This window comes from Lepidochelys kempii, chromosome 5 (assembly GCF_965140265.1).
Source record: "Lepidochelys kempii isolate rLepKem1 chromosome 5, rLepKem1.hap2, whole genome shotgun sequence".
NCBI lineage: Eukaryota > Metazoa > Chordata > Testudines > Cheloniidae > Lepidochelys > Lepidochelys kempii.
Genome location: NC_133260.1, coordinates 20462029 through 20480935, shown reverse-complemented (window position 1 = coordinate 20480935; position 18907 = coordinate 20462029). Strand labels below are relative to the sequence as shown.

General features: G+C 38.6%; 1 protein-coding gene across 6 annotated transcripts in view; it reads right to left on the bottom strand.

Annotated features, from left to right (window-relative positions):
• Positions 1–18907, bottom strand: part of WDR7 (WD repeat domain 7) — a 385390-nt gene that overhangs the window by 249759 nt on the left and 116724 nt on the right. For 5 of the 6 annotated variants that reach the window (XM_073343603.1, XM_073343604.1, XM_073343606.1 and 2 more), the window contains 3 exons: positions 13671–13760; positions 8342–8460; positions 6351–6474 (listed from right to left, as the gene is read on the bottom strand). In XM_073343603.1, coding sequence (XP_073199704.1) covers positions 6351–6474; positions 8342–8460; positions 13671–13760 — 333 coding nt within the window. The remainder of the gene's footprint in view (positions 1–6350; positions 6475–8341; positions 8461–13670; positions 13761–18907) is intronic. The other variant, XM_073343607.1, reaches the window with a different exon arrangement.

The following is an 18907-nucleotide window of genomic DNA, read 5'->3' as shown; positions in this document are numbered from 1 at the left end:
TTTTTTGTTTGTTTTTGTTAAAAGGTAAAAAAGTAAGGCAAAATAATAAAAAAAAAGTCTGTATTAATATAATCTTGAAATGTGATTTCATCGTATCTCAAAAGGTAAGCAAAGTTAGCCAAGCCAATACTTGGGTGGAAGCCAACCACAGAACATAGAGGTGCTGCAGACATAATGTTAGTGATTTAACTCTTTGTCGGTGTTTAAACAGTTTCTTAACATGGTTTCAGGAAACAACAGGATGCTGGAGTATCCTAGCCAAATTCCAAGTCAGGAAATTAAATATGGCCAACGTACATGTTTCCTGTAGTTTCTATTAGATTCTCCTTCATTTCTTGTTCTAATGTTTTGTGAAATATTGTTATAGGAATTATAAATGGAAAAAGACCTCTTACTTCATCTGCTTCATCCCCAGGATTAGGGCAGACTAAATGTTGGTGCACACTGTTACTGCATATTGTAGCAGTGAATTAAATTATACCTCTGCGATAAACTATATACCAGTAAATCCTATTTCAATATAGGAAATTATTACTGTTTTTACAAAAATTATAATGCGTTTTAAGTAGTCAACACATCAACAAATTCATATTATCCTTAATAAAATACTATAATGAAACAGCACTAAAGCTTAAGGGGTTTCCCCTAAACTTACAACAAAATCAAATTTGAAGGCTCCATTGCCCCCAATTACAAGTTGCTGTAGAAATATCTTTAATACGTTACAGAGATGTTAAGTTAGGAATAGGTTGTAGTAGCAAAGATTGTAGCTAGGAAAATCCTGTTTTCAGAAACAAATATTATTAATAATAGCTGAGTGAATCAAAATCTAAGATGTACAAAGTCATTTTGCATCTAAAACAGAATATTTTTCAAAGTTTTCTATTTGGGATAAAGATTGCTATTCAATAGCTTGAATAAAATGGCCTGGTGGTCTCAGAACAGCTTCTAGTGGACAGATGTTACAAATAAATGTCACTCTACTACCTTTACTGGCAGTATCAATGGAGACAATCACAAAGACTTCTTACTCTTACTGATGATTTCCACATCTGGGGCACATTTGTGGGTAGAATGGAGACGCTTGCTTTATCAAAATATGTATGGCACATATTCAGTGGATAAACACTTAATTCTCAGGACCAACAACACAGCATCTTTGACCACCACCAAAATTAGGTCCCACCCCACAATCTGATCCAAGTGGGAGGACCCTTGTGTCAGGAAGTGCTCCATGTACTTCAGTAGGAATGTGTGTAGAAACAAGGGTATTAGTAGATCAGACTGCAGGATCTAGGCCTTAACAACAACTAGGTTTTTTTTAAAACAAATTGTTCCATGAAATTTGGTTTATTATATAAGGAAAGACAAAATGCAGCTCCTTCTGTAATCAACTAATGCTGTTATGCAGCATTAGTACGAGATGGTACTGATATTTTCAAAATATTCCAAGTTGCATTCATCAACACAGCTAAGAAAACTAAACTGGCAGAACTTCCTCCTCTCGATTAGAAAACAGCATCTCTAAGAAAAGGAGTACTTGTGGCACCTTAGAGACTAACCAATTTATTTGAGCATGAGCTTTCGTGAGTTACAGCTCACTTCATCGGATGCATACCGTGGAAACTGCAGCAGACTTTATATACACACAGAGAATATGAAACAATACCTCCTCCCACCCCACTGTCCTGCTGGTAATAGCTTATCTAAAGTGATCATCAAGTTGGGCCATTTCCAGCACAAATCCAGGTTTTCTCACCCTCCACCCCCCCACACACAAACTCACTCTCCTGCTGGTAATAGCCCATCCAAAGTGACAACTCTCTACACAATGTGCATGATAATCAAGGTGGACCTTTTCCTGCATCTCTAAGGGTAACATTTTAAAAGTAACTAAGATATTTAATAACTTAAACCCAATTACCGAAGCACCGTAGGCTTTTAGCAAGACTTGGGCTTCGCTCATGCTCAAATAAATTGGTTAGTCTCTAAGGTGCCACAAGTCCTCCTTTTCTTTTTTTGAGGTTTCTAAAGTCATTTCTGTGCTTTTTAAAAATTGTACAATTAGTTCTAGGTGTAACACATATATATCTCTATCTATCTATCTATCTATCTAGAGAGTCTGTATGTATGTTATGGAGGGAATGTATAAACACATAAATTGCATTTTATTATTTGAAAATAAATCTATGAATACTCTTTCCAAGTAAATTGGAATATTAATTTATTGATGTCTTATAAGACTGCATAGCACTAAGTCTGAAGCTTAACATCAAGAAGTAGAAGGTTAACCAGGGCTCCAGTCATTAGGTCAAAGACAGCATCAGAAGAGGAGCAGAAATAACTACATTTATTCAAGGCTACAGGACAGATTTATCGAAAAGTTTAATTTAAATACTAGGAAGTTACAAAGCCTTCTGTTGTTCAGCTCACACAGGGCTGGCCTTACCATGAGGCAAACTGAGGTGGCTGCCTCAGGGGCCAGACTGTGGGGAGGGGTGCCACTAGGACCCAGAGTGTAGAAGATTGTGTCTGATGTTGGTGCACATGTATTCTCTCTGCTCTAGATGCACAGAGATGGTGAAGTGCTGTGCTGGAGGAAGGAGGGCACAAGAGACATAACAAGCAGACAGGAGAAAAGGTGAGAGGGAAGAACCGAAAGCAGCAGGAGTTGCAGGAAGAGAGAAGAGGAGAACCCTCTTATGTACCTCTCTAGCACCCCCAGGAGCCTGGACTGATTAACACCAGCTTCTCAAGGAGCTTCCTGTTTCCTGCTGCTTCCATGAACCCACTTGAGGAGAACAGGCAGCCAACTGAAGTAGTAGGAGCCAGTTAGGCCCTTAAGATGCTGATAACTTCCCTAACTCAGGCCCTGGTACCAGCCTGCTTATTTGTCCCCCTCAATTTAGTGTTGAGAGCCACAATAGGTGGCACAGAACAGCAGTCATGAGTGAAAGAAGAAAACACCCCTCTGGGGCAGCATTCAGAAAAAGAAAGAAAGCAAAGGAAGCTTCTCCACCTAAGCAGGGAGGAGCTCTCCTGAGATATATAGACACAAATATTCATGATGAACCTTCCAGCCCCAGTGAGGATGTCAGTGGTGAGGAGATGCCTGATCTTCAAGTTAGTCAGAGTGAAGGTGACCTGGCAGCTACTGTAGCATCCGTATCTCCATCACAAATGGATGTAATCATGCACATTCTTCTCTGATCTACACTTTTCTTCAGGAGTGTGGTGGAGGCGCAAGAAACAGCTGCTGCTGAGTTTAGTTGCTTAAGTCTAGATGATCAAGGACTGTGGACGCACTTGAGCAGTAGCCTGAGGGACTTCCTTGTACTGCATGGGCCACAACAAGTGAAAAACTTCATGTTCCCCAAAGACAATGAAAATAGAAGTTTCCATCCAACACATTACTGGTGTGAAATCCTCTATGGTGACAAAGTGGAGAGGCCATGGCTTATGTACTCAAAAACCCAGAATGCTGCATACTGTTTTTGTTGCAAACTCTTCCAGTCTAATGTTCTAGCCCCATTGGGTTCTACAGGAACAAAGGACTGGAAAAATCTGGCATGCCATGAGAAGGAAGCAAATCACCAGAGAGCATTCCATAGGTGGGAAGAGCTTGAGATGAGACGAAGGTTAAAGGTCACCACAGATGATCAGCATCAAAAGAAGATTGCTCTTTATTGGCAAAATGTTCTGAAAAGGCTCATTGTCAATGTAAGAATGCTTGCTACCCAAAACCTAGCACTGTGTGGCACTTCAGATCAGCTGTATGTGCCAAACAGTGGAAACTTCCTTAAAACTGTGGAGCTAATGGGCGAGTTTGATGCTGTACTCCAGGAGCATCTAAGAAGAGTCACCACCCAGGAAATGTACACACACCACTACCTTGGAAAAACAATTCAAAATGAGATCATACAGTTACTGGCAACAAAAGTCAAACTGAAGATTGTGGCAGATCTGAAGTCAGCAAGATATTACTCTGTTATTCTGGACTGCACACCTGACATCAGCCATATGGAACAAATGACTTTAATGGTGCATTTTGTAACAACAACAGAACCTAGTGAAAACGTGCCTGCAATGGTGACTGTCAGAGAGCATTTTCTAGAATTTATTGACATTTATGATACTACAGAAGCTGGTATGACAAATGTGCTTCATAAAAAGCTGGAAGATACGGGAATTGCAACAGCTGACACGAGAGGTCAGGGCTACGATAATGGTGCCAACATGAGAGGAAAGAACAGAGGAGTACAGACACGGATCTGAGAATTAAACCCATGAGCTTTTTTTGTCCCATGCAGTTCTCATTCATTGAACTTGGTGGTCAGTGATGCAGCATCAGCAGCTTCTAGTGAGGCTGCTGAATTTTTTAATGTAATTCAAATCATCTATGTATTTTTCTCTGCATCAACTCATCGATGGCAAATTTTGAAGCAATATCTGGGAACATCCTCTCTGACACTGAAACCACTGAGTGGCACATGATGCAAAAGTCGAGCAGAGACAAAGCCTATCAAACACCAAATTGGGAAGATAGATGATGCCATAGTTGCCATTATGGCGGATAATGCTATGACAGGAACTGTTCGTGGGAGAACAGTGGCAGAGGGAAATGGAATCACCAGAAACATATATAACTTCAAATTTCTGTGTGGCTTAGTGTTGTGGCGTGACATAATGTTTGAAATAAATGTTGTAAGCAAGAGACTCCAAGGTGTTGACCTTGATATATCTGGAGCAATGAACAACGGGACAAAGCAAAGTCATACCTACAGTCGTACCGGTCAGATGAGGGATTTCAAAATGTTCTGAAGAGTGCACAGAAGTTGGCAGAGGAACTTCACACTGAAGCTATTTTCCCACCCATTCAAGAATACAAGAGTCACCGAAGAAGAAGACATTTTGATTACGAGGCACAGGATAATCCCAAACAACAATATAAAGTTGAATTCTTTAACCAGGTGCTAGAGTGTGCAATACAGTCAGCTGATGAACGTTTCATGCAGCTCAAGGAACACAATAGAATATTTGGGATGTTGTATGATATTCCAAAACTCCTCACTATACCTGAAGAAGACCTCCACCAGCAATGCAGGGCACTAGAGACAGTGTTGACACATGATGACATGCATGATATTGATGCACGTGATTTAGGTGATCAACTGAAAGCCCTTTCAAGATACATTTCAGCAGGATCAACTCCAAAGGCTGTTCTGGAATATATGTGCACAAATAAGATGACCACCCTCTTTCCAAAAGGTCACCCTCTTTTGTTGCTCTGCGCATACCTCTAACGCTTCCTGTAACAGTTACCAGTGGAGAACACAGCTTCTCCAAGCTGAAGTTAATAAAAACACATCTACGCTCCATAATGACACAGGAGACGCTGGTCGGCCTTGCAACCATCTCAATAGAGCATGAGCTGGCCCAGACTGTGGACCTTCAGCAGGAAACAGTTCAAATCTTTGCAACTAAGGAGGCATGGAAAGCACTACTTTGATTATTCAAACAGATAAAAATGCCAGGGTTTACTGTGCAGACAAGAAAAGTGATATTTGCTGTTCAGGCATTTGAAAGTTAAGTGTTACTTAAAATTTTTGAACAAGGCATTTTAAGTTGTTAGTTCTCCTTTATTGGGGTAGGTAGCAGAGCAATACCATGAGAGGAGAAGAACAGGAAGAAGGCAGAATTGAGACCTTTCTAAGTTTTGGCCCAAGCGAGGAGGCATGGGGCATCATTTGAGCTCCCGCCTCAGGCGCCAAAATGTTGTGGGCCGGCTCTGAACTCACAAACACATATCCAATTACCATCAGAGAAATCCCTCCCGTCCTTATAACTACATTTTTCATAATTTTTTTTTTAAATTCACCCTACTCTGTTGAATTGCAGCAAGGTGATCTAGTTAACCATGTCCTTGGCAGCGCATGAACTGTCTGAACTTTACTCAGGCGGGGGGGGGAAATGAAGGATTAGTATTTGGTTTTCCTCCCAGTTTTACCACCATTAATTCACTTGGAAATTTCATGGGATAAATATTGAAATAATGTGTTAATAAATGTAACACTAGCCATTCCCCAAATGTGACTTAAAAGAGGAACTGGACAAGACCAACCTTATACAGGTATTTCAGCACAGATCTGTGAATGTGAAGCTGATCGTTCAGAAAGAGAAAAGTTTAATTACAGCTAATGACCTAAATTCTGGGATTTCATTAAATAACAGATATTACAAATAAAAAGCTTTCCTCTGGTGTGTACCAGTATTCATATTCATTGTTTATACACTTGCCTTAGTTATATATTTTAACCAAATTAGTTTCAGGATAAATGGAGAGTACTCACGTGATATAATGCTGTCAATGTACTGTGGTAAATATGGAGCCCAAGCATCAATGGTTTCTTTCCGCCCTGCCTGTTCAATTCTTCTCAGTTCTGCTAACAGCAAGGCCTGGGCAGCTTCCCTTACCTACAAAGTAAACCAGAATGTCATACAAGCTCAACTCTCAAATAATATTTACAAATATTTTTTTAAAGGTAACAGGAAAGTTATCCAGCCATTACATTCTTACAATACAAACAACAGAGCTAAGCTAAAAAGATAAATTTACAAAACCCAACACCTAAATACTGTTTTTAGGTCTCTGACAGTTACATAGAGCTAAATTCTATGTCCATTTCCATAACTAGATGAAAAAAATTTAAATAAACATTAATAGTTTTTTAGCTTTCATTGACTACTTGACTCATTAAAGAGCACTTTTACTTAGAATCACAGAAGATTAGGGTTGGAAGAGATGTCAGGAGGTCATCTAGTCCAACCCCCTGCTCACAGCAGAACCAACTCCAACTAAATCATCCCAGACAGGGCTTTGTCAAGCCAGGCCTTAAAAACCTCTAAGGATGGAGATTTCACCACCTCTCTAGGTAACCCATTCTAGTGCTTCACCACCCTCCTAGTGAAATAGTGTTTCCTAATATCCAACCTAGACCTCCCCCGCTGCAACTTGAGACCATTACTCCTTGTTCTGTCATCTGGTACCACTGAGAATAGTCTAGATCCATCCCCTTTGAAACCGCCCTTCAGATAGTTGAAGGCTGCTATCAAATCCCCCCTCACTCTTCTCTTTTGCAGACTAAATAATCCCAGTTCCCTCAGCCTCTCCTCAGAAGTCATGTGACCCAGCCCCCGATCATTTTCATTGCCCTCCGCTGGACTCTTTCCAATTTGTCCACATCCTTTCTGTAGTGGTGATACTCCAATACTCCAGATGTGGCCTCACCAGTGCTGAATAGAGGGGAATAATCACTTCCCTTGATCTGCTGGCAATGCTCCTACTAATGCAGCGCAATATGCCATTAGCCTCCTTGGCAACAAGGGCACACTGATGACTCATCTCCAGCTTCTCGTCCACGGTAACCCATAGGTCCTTTTCTGCAGAACTGCCACTTAGCCAGCCGGTCCCCAGCCTGTAGCAGTGCATGGGTTTCTTCCGGCCTAAGTGCAGGCCTCGGCACTTGTCCTTGTTGAACCTCATCAGATTTCTTTTGGCCCAATCCTCCAATTTATCTCGGTCACTCTGGACCCTATCCCTACCCTCCAGCATATCTATCTCTCCCCCTAGCTTAGTGTCATCCACGAACTTGCTGAGGGTGCAAACCATTCTATCATTCAGATCATTAATGACGATGGTAAACAAAACCGGCCCCAGGACAGACTCCTGGGGCACTCTGCTTGACACTGGCTGCCAACTAGATATCGAGCCGTTGATCACCACCCATTCAGCCCGACGATCTAGCCAGCTTTCTATCCACCTTCTAGTCCATTCATCCAATCCATACCTTTTTAACTTGCTGGCAAGACTTCTGTGGGAGATCGTATCAAAAGATTTCCCCATAACCACAAAGCCAGTTATCTCATCATTTTATTTCATTTTATCTTACTTATTTTATTAAATAAAAGAGAAGACCTGTAAACTACTTGAAATTCAGCTACTGCAAATGAATTTGTTAAAATGGTCTGTATATTAGGGAAAGGGAGGTTTTCTACTGCACAATAAAATTACTTACAGGTATTTTAGTGAAACAATGACGACATCCAGTGGCCAGTTAGATAAATCACAGATTCATATTTCTCTTGATAAAGTTCTACAGTTCTAGCTCCCAATTTAAATCCAAAATACTGGTTTAAAATATAGAGAGGCCAGGTATCTGTTTAAAAGCTGACCTGCTATTTGAAAAACATTATCCAATATTGCAGCTTACAATTTTTTTCGAACCTAAATTCTTTGTCATATGCAGATCCCTTTGTTTTGCAATTTGCAACTTAATATTACCTCCAAGCATCGATCCTGCCACCTGCGAGCTAGCATCTCAAGAAGAGGAGGTCTAAATTTCTCCAATCCCAACAGGTCGGGGAGCATAACACAATGCATAGCAGCTAGTTGACTCCATCCTGTTAAAATATGTTAAAAACAGGCATAAAAAACACATAGGCAATTTTAACATCAAAAGGTCAAAATATATGCATTTTATTTAAATGTATTCAAAATATTTTTGGATTTACTCTGGCCACTGGCTTGGGATATGCACTTTTTCCCTAAGGCTAAATTGCTTCTTAGGGAACAGTGTGGAAACTACTCTGCATGCAGACAGCTCTCTCACTGACAAGATCAGGGTCTTAGTAAATAATATGCAATACCTTTTCTTGCAAGGCAGATATTTTTACATAAAGAACAATATTACTGTTGCCATTAAAAAACACATACACAGCTAAATCTCTGTTCTAAGCCAAATTCAGACAAGTTTGTCAATTGCAAAAACTCTCAAAATGTTACATTGTAGCAAGAAGTCACAAAAATCCAGGTTCAAAAAAACAAATAAGACAAAACAAAACAAAAACTACACAGATGAGTTACTACTACAGATGTGAGGTATATTTAAAAGAATTAAAGCAGTTAAAAGAATCTTTGCTGAGATCAAAAGAGGGCTGTGTGTCCACTAAAAACATGACCATCTGTTTGTTGCTGTCATCTGAAGCAGAACACAATTCTTTTCCCCTCTGTCATGGGAACCCAAGGTTTAACCGTACATAGAACTTGACCCAGAGCCCATGAAAATTAATGGGCAACTTTCCACACTTTTCAGTGGACATTTGATCAGGCCTTCAGAGCGCATATGAGCTTCCAGTACCAACCACACAAATTGAATTGGCTCTCTACGGCTCAGATCCTGCAAAGAAAACTAACTGGTCAGATCCCTACACACGTGCAGAGCCCCACAGACTTAGACTGGGGTCTATCTACCTGTGTCTCAGTGCACACTGAGAATCAGGGTCTCGGTCATAATCTATATTGTGATCTTGACTCAACAAAGTATTTAAAAACATGCTTTGAGATTTAAAGTGCTTGAGTTCATTACTGAATCAGGGACTATACATAGAATTAAATGCAAAAACAAAAACAAAACAAAATCCATGAATTCATTCGACATTGAAACAGATTTTAAAAAGCACCACCCATGAAATTCAAAGGAAGTGTAAGTCAGCTGGCTCGTATATACATTTGCATTACTTTATATGGAGTTTAACACCTTAATATTCAAGTGCAACATATCACGTTACTGTCATTAAGCATGCAAAGTGTCAGCAGTAATACTGCACGTTGTTTTTGTACTTAATTTCATTTTTAGCTTTTTAAAGTATTATTTTAAACAACAAATAGAAAAGATGCCAGTTTAAAGTGACCTACCAGCATGTGAGAACAGAACATACATACAATTCAATATTTGAATGAAAGCTTGACCTGTTCATTTAAATCCTTATTTCAACATGTAATGCTTCAGACATATATGCTTACCATAACACATTGAAGCATCACACCTTCTATGTTAGTCAGTAAAAATAAGCATATCCAGCTTGTGCAATATGGCATTTTAGAATTTGTATAACTTATTCCAAGTAAAATTTCGTGAATTATCTTTTTTGCAGAAAAAGACCCTCTCCCTTAATTGACTCAGTGGGTATTAATGTCAATGGGGCTTTCCAGGGGCTCAGGAGTCCACCATGAAAAGTGAATTTCTTGATCAGGGTCTTGATCTACGCCAAGTTTGATTTTTTTAATTTTATTTTTATTTTTTTGTAAACTCTAAAAATTATTTGTGCATGGAAAGGCATCTAAATATTTTCATTAACTGTGGAAAGGTCTTTTCTTCATTCATACATACCACCACAAAAACATACAAAAATAATTTCAAGCTTTCCCACAGAAAAATTAATTTCTGAACTAATAAAAAAAAAGAAATTTCATCTTTAAAAAGTAACTGTTTCTGATAGTTATAAGCACTTGAATACAGGAGCACAGAATGCAACTCCACCCTCACTGACTTTGTGGCTAGCACAGCAGCACTTACAATCACCTCCTATATTGAGTATTTTCAGTAATCTGTAAATTAATCATAAAAATTCTATTTCAGCTGACACTTCCCATAAAATTTCTCTACACAGAAGCGACATTTTAAAAACTGGATTTTCTCAGTCAAACAAACAATTTAAATCCAGCTATTTTTAAATTACATGAATACAAAAATACAGAAAAGTTAAATGATTGTAAAAAAAATTGTGTGTTTCTATTACTTCCAATCTTTTTGTTTTGTTTTTAAATAATATTTTAGGGCTTCAGTTCATAATGTAGACTAAGTAACACTGGTATTATAAAAAACAACTGTAGTACTCAAGTTTCAGAAATGACAACATACTCATACTAATAATTGTTCTCAAGAATCTTTACTATCAATTTGATATTCCTATCATTGCAAACTGTAAAACAGAAATTACATCTACAACAGAGAAACTAATCTGTTGTTAAACATAATACTAAAGGTATTAAAAAAATTGTTTTAAATGGTTTCATGGCTCCAGAATGCAAAATGCATATGATGCCATAGTTGTGGCCATCCAAGGTGTCTGAACTGGAGCTCCCTTTATATATATGTAGGCATGGCAACATTCAATTTATATTTTTTAATAATTTCAATTGAAAGTATTTGTTTTAGGTCTGTCAAGTGATTAAAAAAATTAATCACGAATAATCACGCTGTTCATTAATAACAGAATACCATTTATCTAAAGATTTTTGAATGTTTTCTACATTTTCAAATATATTGATTTCAATTACAACACAGAATACAAAGTGTACGGTGCTCACTTTACATTATTATTTTTATTTCAAATATTTGCACTGTAAAAAAAGAAATTTTATTTTTCAGTTCACATAATAGAATTACTGTAGTGCAATCTCTTTATCATGAAAGTTGAACTTACAAATGTAACATTATGTATAAAAAAATAACTGCATTCAAAAATAAAACAATGTAAAACTTTAGAGCCTATAAGTCCACTAAATCCTACTTTAGCCAGTCACTCAGACAAACAAGTCTGGTTACAATTTGCAGGTGATAATGCTGCCCACTTCTTGTTTACAATGTCACCTGAAAGTGAGAACAGGCGTTCGCATGGCACTGTTGTAGCCGGTGTCGCAAAATATTTACATACCAGATGCACTGAAGATTCATATGTCCCTTCATGCTTCAACCACCATTCCAGAGGACATGCATCCATGCTGATGATGGGTTCTGCTCGATAACAATCCAAAGCAGAGTGGACCGATGCATGTTTATTTTCATCATCTGAGTCAGATGCCACCAGCAGAAGGTTGATTTTCTCTTTTGGTAGTTTGGGTTCTGTAGTTTTCGCATCTGAGTGTTGCTCTTTTAAGACTTATGAAAGCATGCTCCACACCTTGTCCCTCTCAAATTTTGGACTGAACTTGAGATTCAGATTCAGGTTAAGTGTGTAGCTATCTTTAGAAATCTCACATTGGTACCTTCTTTGCGTTTTGTCAATTCTGCAGTGAAAGCGTTCTTAAAATGAACAACGTGCTGGGTCATTATCTGAGACTGCTAGAACATGAAATATATGGCAGAATGCGGGTAAAACAGAGCAGGGGACATACAATTCTCCCCTCAGGATTTAAGTCACAGATTTAATTAATGCATTTTTTTTTTAACGAGCATCATCAGCATGGAAGCGTGTCCTCTGGAATGGTGGCCGAAGCATGAAGGGACATATGAATCTTTAGTGCACCTGGTATGTAAATATCTTGCAACACCAGCTACAACAGTGCCATGCGAACGCCTGTTCTCACTTTCAGGTGACATTGTATGAATGTTTAGCACATCTGGCACGTAAATACCTTGCAACGCTGGCTACAAAAGTGCCATGCAAATGTCTGTTCTCACTTTCAGGTGACATTGTAAATAAGGAGGAGGCAGCATTATCTCCTGCAAATATAAACAAACTTGTTTGTCTTAGCGACTGGCTGAACAAGAAGTAGGACTGAGTGGATTTGTAGACTCTAAAGTTTTACATTGTTTTGTTTTTGAGTGCAGCTATGTAACAAAAAAATTCTACATTTGTAAGTTATACTTTCATGATAAAGAGTTTGCATTACAGTACTTGTATAAGGTGAATTGAAAAATACTATTTCTTTTGTTTATCATTTTACAGTGCATATATTTGTAATCAAAAACAATAATATAAAATGAGCACTGTACACTTTGTATTCTGTGTTGTAATATAAAATCTATATAGTTGAAAATGTAGAAAAAAAATCCAAAAATATTTAATAAATTTCAATTTGTAATCTATTGTTTAGAAGTGCGATTAATCGCAATTACTTTTTTTAGTTAATCGCGTGAGTTAACTGTGATTAATTGACAGCCCTAATTTGTTTATTTTAAGCATCATTTTATTTTTATTTAAATTTTCACAGTTGTAAAAAATTATGAGTTTTAATAATTTTAATAATTTTAATAATTTTAATTTTAATAATTAATAATTTAAGCATTTTTCCCCCATTTTAAACTTTCACAGTTGCGGGAATGTATGTGGGGGAGGGGTCAGATAATAATTTAATGACAGTAGATGTTGAGACAAAAAAAGTTAAAGTTGTATAATTGTTAAAACACAAATTGTTAACATAATATGTCAAAATATACAAAGTAAATAGTCTTAAATCAAACTCAAGTTCTCAAGCAGCATTTTCCTTACTTTGCCTATCTGTAAATTTTAATCATCACTGATGGACATTTTTTCATCTTTTGTGAGTATACAGTGAAATTGACCATTCTCAACATTTACAGATAAAAATTGAATCCTTGCAAGCCAAGATACAGGAGAGAGAGAGGGGGGACAGTTGGCATGGTGTTATCCTGTGAGGGCCCCTCAACTTTGGAATATGCTGCCGTTCCCTGTCTAACAGGGTCCCAGTTTGTCAACCTTGAAGGCATATGTGTTTTCCCTAACTGAGATACATTGAAATTATTCTGTTTTTTAAATGAGAAGTTTCAGATGGAAAGAATGTCTATAAACAATTCTCATGGATTTAAAGTAAACATGATTTTCACAAAATTCAGGAAATATGAATTAAAAATAATCCTTGTCAACATTTTTACCCAGTATTAATGATCAAAGTTGGAGACCACAAATTTCATTTTGCATCTCTCCCAAGACAAATGAATATGCAGATTAAAGAGTCATGTCATAACAATGATAACGACATTAGTTGTAAGTAAATGACGAGTAGATAGAAAATGTGGAGAGAATACCTTCATTTACTAAGAAACAGCTACGTAAAGTAGGAGCAGGGTCAGAGCCAGAGCGATCAGCTTCAGAGCTAGAACAAACAGCAGGAGGAACTTGCAGAGGATAGAAGAAATTTAAAAAAAAAAAAAAAAAAGAGAGAGAGAGAGGAAGATGAAGATAGACATTTCTGAAAAACTGATTAGTGTTACTGGAAAATGAAAAAAGAAAAACTGAGACAAACTGTGACTACATCAACTATAAAATAAAAATATTCTAGGTTTTACCAGAAGTGTAACATCAGTGACAGAAAGACAGGCATATGCGAAAGATACTAACATTAAACTTGCTTATTTGGAATAGACAAGAGTCACTGTAAATTAAGGGATTTCAAATTTGCTTTAAAATATAGCATGAATTCACAGTATTACACAGCACATCAACTAAATGCAGCTAAAATCATATCTGTTAAATTAAAAAAAAACACCAAATATGACACTTTAAAAAGATTATTCCCAAAACTAAGCGATTTGCTATTTCCTACTACTAGTTACAAAAACTAGAAATAGATACTCCTACAACAAGGCATCCCATCTAATCCATGACTCTACCCCTGAAGGACTGCTTCCTACAATTTTAGTTCTTAGTCTAGTTTTAAATGTCTGAAACTATTAAAACTAGACTAAATAAAGCCCTATACAAATAAACTGTAGCAGAAAACCTACACAAACATATAAAGTGTGTACTATAATAAAGTAAAACTAGGCCTGTAGATAAGCAACTTTTAATGTAACGTTGTACAAAAAACTGTAACTGCTAAATTAAAGCATTTCAGGCTTTGAAATAGTCATGTTGTAAATTGCATCATTTCTTAGTGCAAAGGCAGTCCAAAACTAGTAATAAACATTATAGTCCCACTAATGCTCCGTGACTCAAATTATCATATGAAAAGACAGGCAAACCTTATGTCACACACATTCTACAAGCAGAGGTCAATGTTAAGATTTAGAGGTCGCTATTTGACACTTCCTTCCTATAGAGAAATTACCATATGTCATGCACAAGCATCTTCAAATTAATCCCTCTCCTTTATTCCATTGCAGAACAACAATAGGTTTAGTCTCCTGAACAGATTAACCATTGTCTTCTAAATGGTATGTTTGCTTTTCATGCAATGAACTTCTTTTGTCACTGTAAGGACATCTGCATCAAAACTACTTTTTTCCATAATTTCCACGTGAACACATCATGATGGCACGTGTAAAGTGAAAGAATAACTAGCGTAAACTGCCAACCTTTTATTTTATCGAAAGAAAAATTAAATGTACTAGATATGGTAAAACAACCAACCCTGAATTTGATTTATGAGAATAAAAAGTTTAGAGAGCTTTATAAAAAATAAACTGTCTGGTAATTCACTTGGAAAAGTATCTGTTCATTTTCTTAGGATAGCTCCCTCCAAATGCACTTTTATATCAATCACTGTAACTGGAAATAACAACAGCTGGCTCAAATAGCCCAGTGACTTTGGGCTCTACACAGATACTGGTCAAAGTGATGGAGATCAAATGTGCCACAATGTGTACTAATTCTCCTAATTGATCTTAAAAAAAAATAGCAAAAGAAATCAACAAGATGCTACAAGTACTACATATAGGGATAAAGAGATTTGAAAATATTGACTTTAACCTACTGCCTACGAATACCACCTGGAACAAAGATACTAAATAGAAATGTGGAGAAAATCAGAATTCAGCTTCCCATGAAGAAATACATAAATCTAATTTGGAGAAAATAGAGGTACAAACTTAATTATGCTTGTTATAAAACACACCACAAAATGAAAGTTGAAAATGACCATTTAAATAAGTGAACATCCTACGCTATACAGGGATTTGACACCAATGCATAATTTCATTTTTGCAGATTACATTCTAATATAATTCAGTTCCCAACTGATGTCTTTAAACGTGTTATTTACCATCATAATTAGGACTGCCATTTGGATGAAAAATGACAGGTTTTTCATTCTGAAAAGGATAACTCTCATACAGAATGAATGACTTCTTTACAATCTCCACTGAGCTCTCCCTAATTTTAAAAACTTTCTTTAAGAAAGAAGGAAAGTAAATGGGTGAAAAAGGGAAGATGTCTTGAACCAATAATGCTCAATGGGCAACTAGTCTGGATCTTTTACCACCATAATTTTGCCATTAAGTTCCAGTTCTCCATTAACCTTTCATCTCATCCCAACTTTGGCCCTGATCTCACAAACACATGTTTTGAGTACATTTATGCATCCAAGTCCTGAAGCTAAACTGAGCTGAGTTTCTCTTATCTAATGAAAGTACTGGCTTAACAAAAGAATGAAGATTCACAAATGTTGCTGCCTAGCAAATTTCCTCTTTGAAGAGGAACCCCTCTCTTTTTGTGTCCAAGATGACAATACCATCACTTAGAGAAGAAATTATCCCTCGTGCCTAGTAGCTTTCCAAATGGTAAAGCAAATCCATAGCTTTTTTGGTTGAGCTAGACTATAAATAAAGCAGCACAATGGCAAAAGAAATGCTTACTGTAACTGTGGTTCTTCAAGATGTGATGCAGATGTGTATTGCACTTAGGTGTGTGTGCGCACCTCGTGCACCAGAGCTAGAGAATTTTGCCTAACAGCACCTGTAGAGGGGTAGTGCTCACACCTCTTGCCCTTAGACCTCCCTCTCCCCAAGTTTCTTTGCCCCCAAACGCCCAGAGACTAGACTCTGATGCAGTGGGATGGATGGTGCATCATGGAATACACGTCAGTAACCATTTATTCTTCTTAGAGTAGATGCAGCAGTGTATTCCACTTAGGTGGCTTACAAGCTACCCACAGAAGGTGAGTCTAGGGGTCTATTTAAACAACGCCTACAAGACTGCCTTCCCAATATTTGCATCTGCTCTGGATGCTGCGGTAATGGCATAATGGTTTGTAAATGTTTGTATCAACAACCATGTGGCAACCCTGCAAATGTCCAGGATCGAGACGTCACTTAAGAACACTACCGATGTAGCTTGCACCCTCCCAGAATGAGCTTTCACCTGTTTCATATGCAGTCTTGATGCAGGAAGTTATCCACTTAGAGATCATCTGTGAGGAAACTGCCTGTCACTTCATAGGGTATGCGTATGACGCAAACAAACGAAGCAAAGCCCAAAAGGGTTTAGACCTGTCAACATAAAAGGCCAGACATCATCTAACATCCAAAGTGTGAAGATGCCTCTCCTCCAGAGATGAAAGGAGCATGGGGAAAAAAACACAGGCAAATATACCCCCTCGTTTAAATGAAACTGAAAGACCACTTTAGGCACAAATTACAGCTGCGGCTGCATCATCACTTTATCTTTGATGGCAGAGCCTCCTTACATGCAGTTCTCCAAAGCCAGGAACTCTCACGCTCTCCTTGCAGATGTTATCGCCACGAGGAATGCGTTTTTTTGACATAAGAAAGGAAAGAGGCAGGATTCCAGAGGCCTGCACAGAAGTCCCATAGGGGCTGCTAAGAATGTGTTAAGGTCCGACAAGGGAACTGGTTCCTGCACTGGCAGATGGAGGCACAAGATTCCTTCTAAGAATCTCACCACCATGGCACTCAAAAACACCGATCTTCCATGAATGGGTGGATGAAAGGCTGAGATTGCTACACCCTCAACAAGTGAAGCCCAAGGCCTGATGACTGAACATGCAGCAAATACTCCAAGATGTTTTGGATAGCCAGCAATGCCTGAACTCCGCAGACCAGTGACCACACTGAAAATGCATCCACTTTGCCGAATAGGCCATTCTGGTGGAGGGTTTTCTACTACTGAGTAGGACCTGTTCAACAGCCACTGAACATTGCTCTTCTCCCTCATCCAACCATGCAGCAGCCACGCCATGAGATACAGGGAGCTGAGCCCGGGATGCAGAGTGCAACCACGACTCTGTATTAGCCGGCTGGGATAGAGAGGAAAGGATATGTTAGGCTGAATCAGCAGCACAAGAAGGTCAGAAAACCAGCACTGCCTCAGCCATGCCAGGGCAACGAGGATGAGCTTTCAGCTGTTGTCCCTTCTGGCAAACAGATTGATCATTGGATGCCCCATGCTGCAAAGATGACTCACAGAACACTGGGCTTCAGACACCACTCGTGATTTAGAGAAAAATTCCTGGTGAGATGGTCCGCAATATGATTCTGGACCCCCGGGCAAGTGATCAACTATCAGAGATACTCTAATCAAAGCAGAATTGCCACAACCGGATTGCCTCTTGGCAGAGCATGCTGGAGTGTGCTCCCCCTTGCCTGTTCACACAATACATCACAGTGGTATTGTCCATAAGTATGTGAACTACTGAACCCTTGATGTGGTCTAGGAAAGTGAGACACCCATTGTTGATGGCCCAAAGCTCCAGGACATTGACATGCAGTGGAACTTCCTGCTCTGACCACAGGCCCTGAATCTTCAGCGATCCCAGATGCTCTCCCCAACCAATCAGGGAGGTGTTGGTGACAACAGTCCTCATTGGTAAGCACCAGATGAAGGGAATGACTTGAGATAAATAGGCCCAATGGCCTGTGATGGGATATTAGATGGCGTGGGATCTGAGTTACCCAGGAAAGAATTTTCTGTAGTATCTAGCTGATGAATCTTGCCCATATGCTCAGGGTTTAGCTGATCACAATATTTGGGGTTGGGAAGGAATTTTCCTCCAGGGCAGACTGGAAGAGCCCCTGGAGGTTTTTCGCCTTCCTCTGTGGAATGGGGCATGAGTCACTTGCTGGAGGATTCTCTGCTCCTTGAAGTCTTTAAACTACGATTTGAGGACTTCAATAGCACAGATATAGGTGTGAGGTTTTTTGCAGGAGTGGTGGGTGGGTGAAATTCTGTGGCCTGCGTTGTGCGGGAGGTCAGATTAGATGATCATAATGGTCCCTTCTGACCTAAATATCTATGAATCTATGAGATACATTTGCTTGAACTATCCACCAGCACAAGGAGTCCAGGATCAATGAGGGGAGGTACAGTCCTAAGCTACATGTGAAGAGGGCAAAGGTCCACCTTTGCAAATTGAATCTCCTGTGTGCATGCAGACATATGGCCTAAGAACCTCAGGCATAAGTGAACCATCATGGAAGATTGAAACTGCAGACTGAGACAAAGGCAGCAAATTGTCCAGAAAAAGTCGGTTAGCAGAAACACTCTCAAACTCGTAGAGTCTATTAGGGCCCCAATGAACTTGATTTTC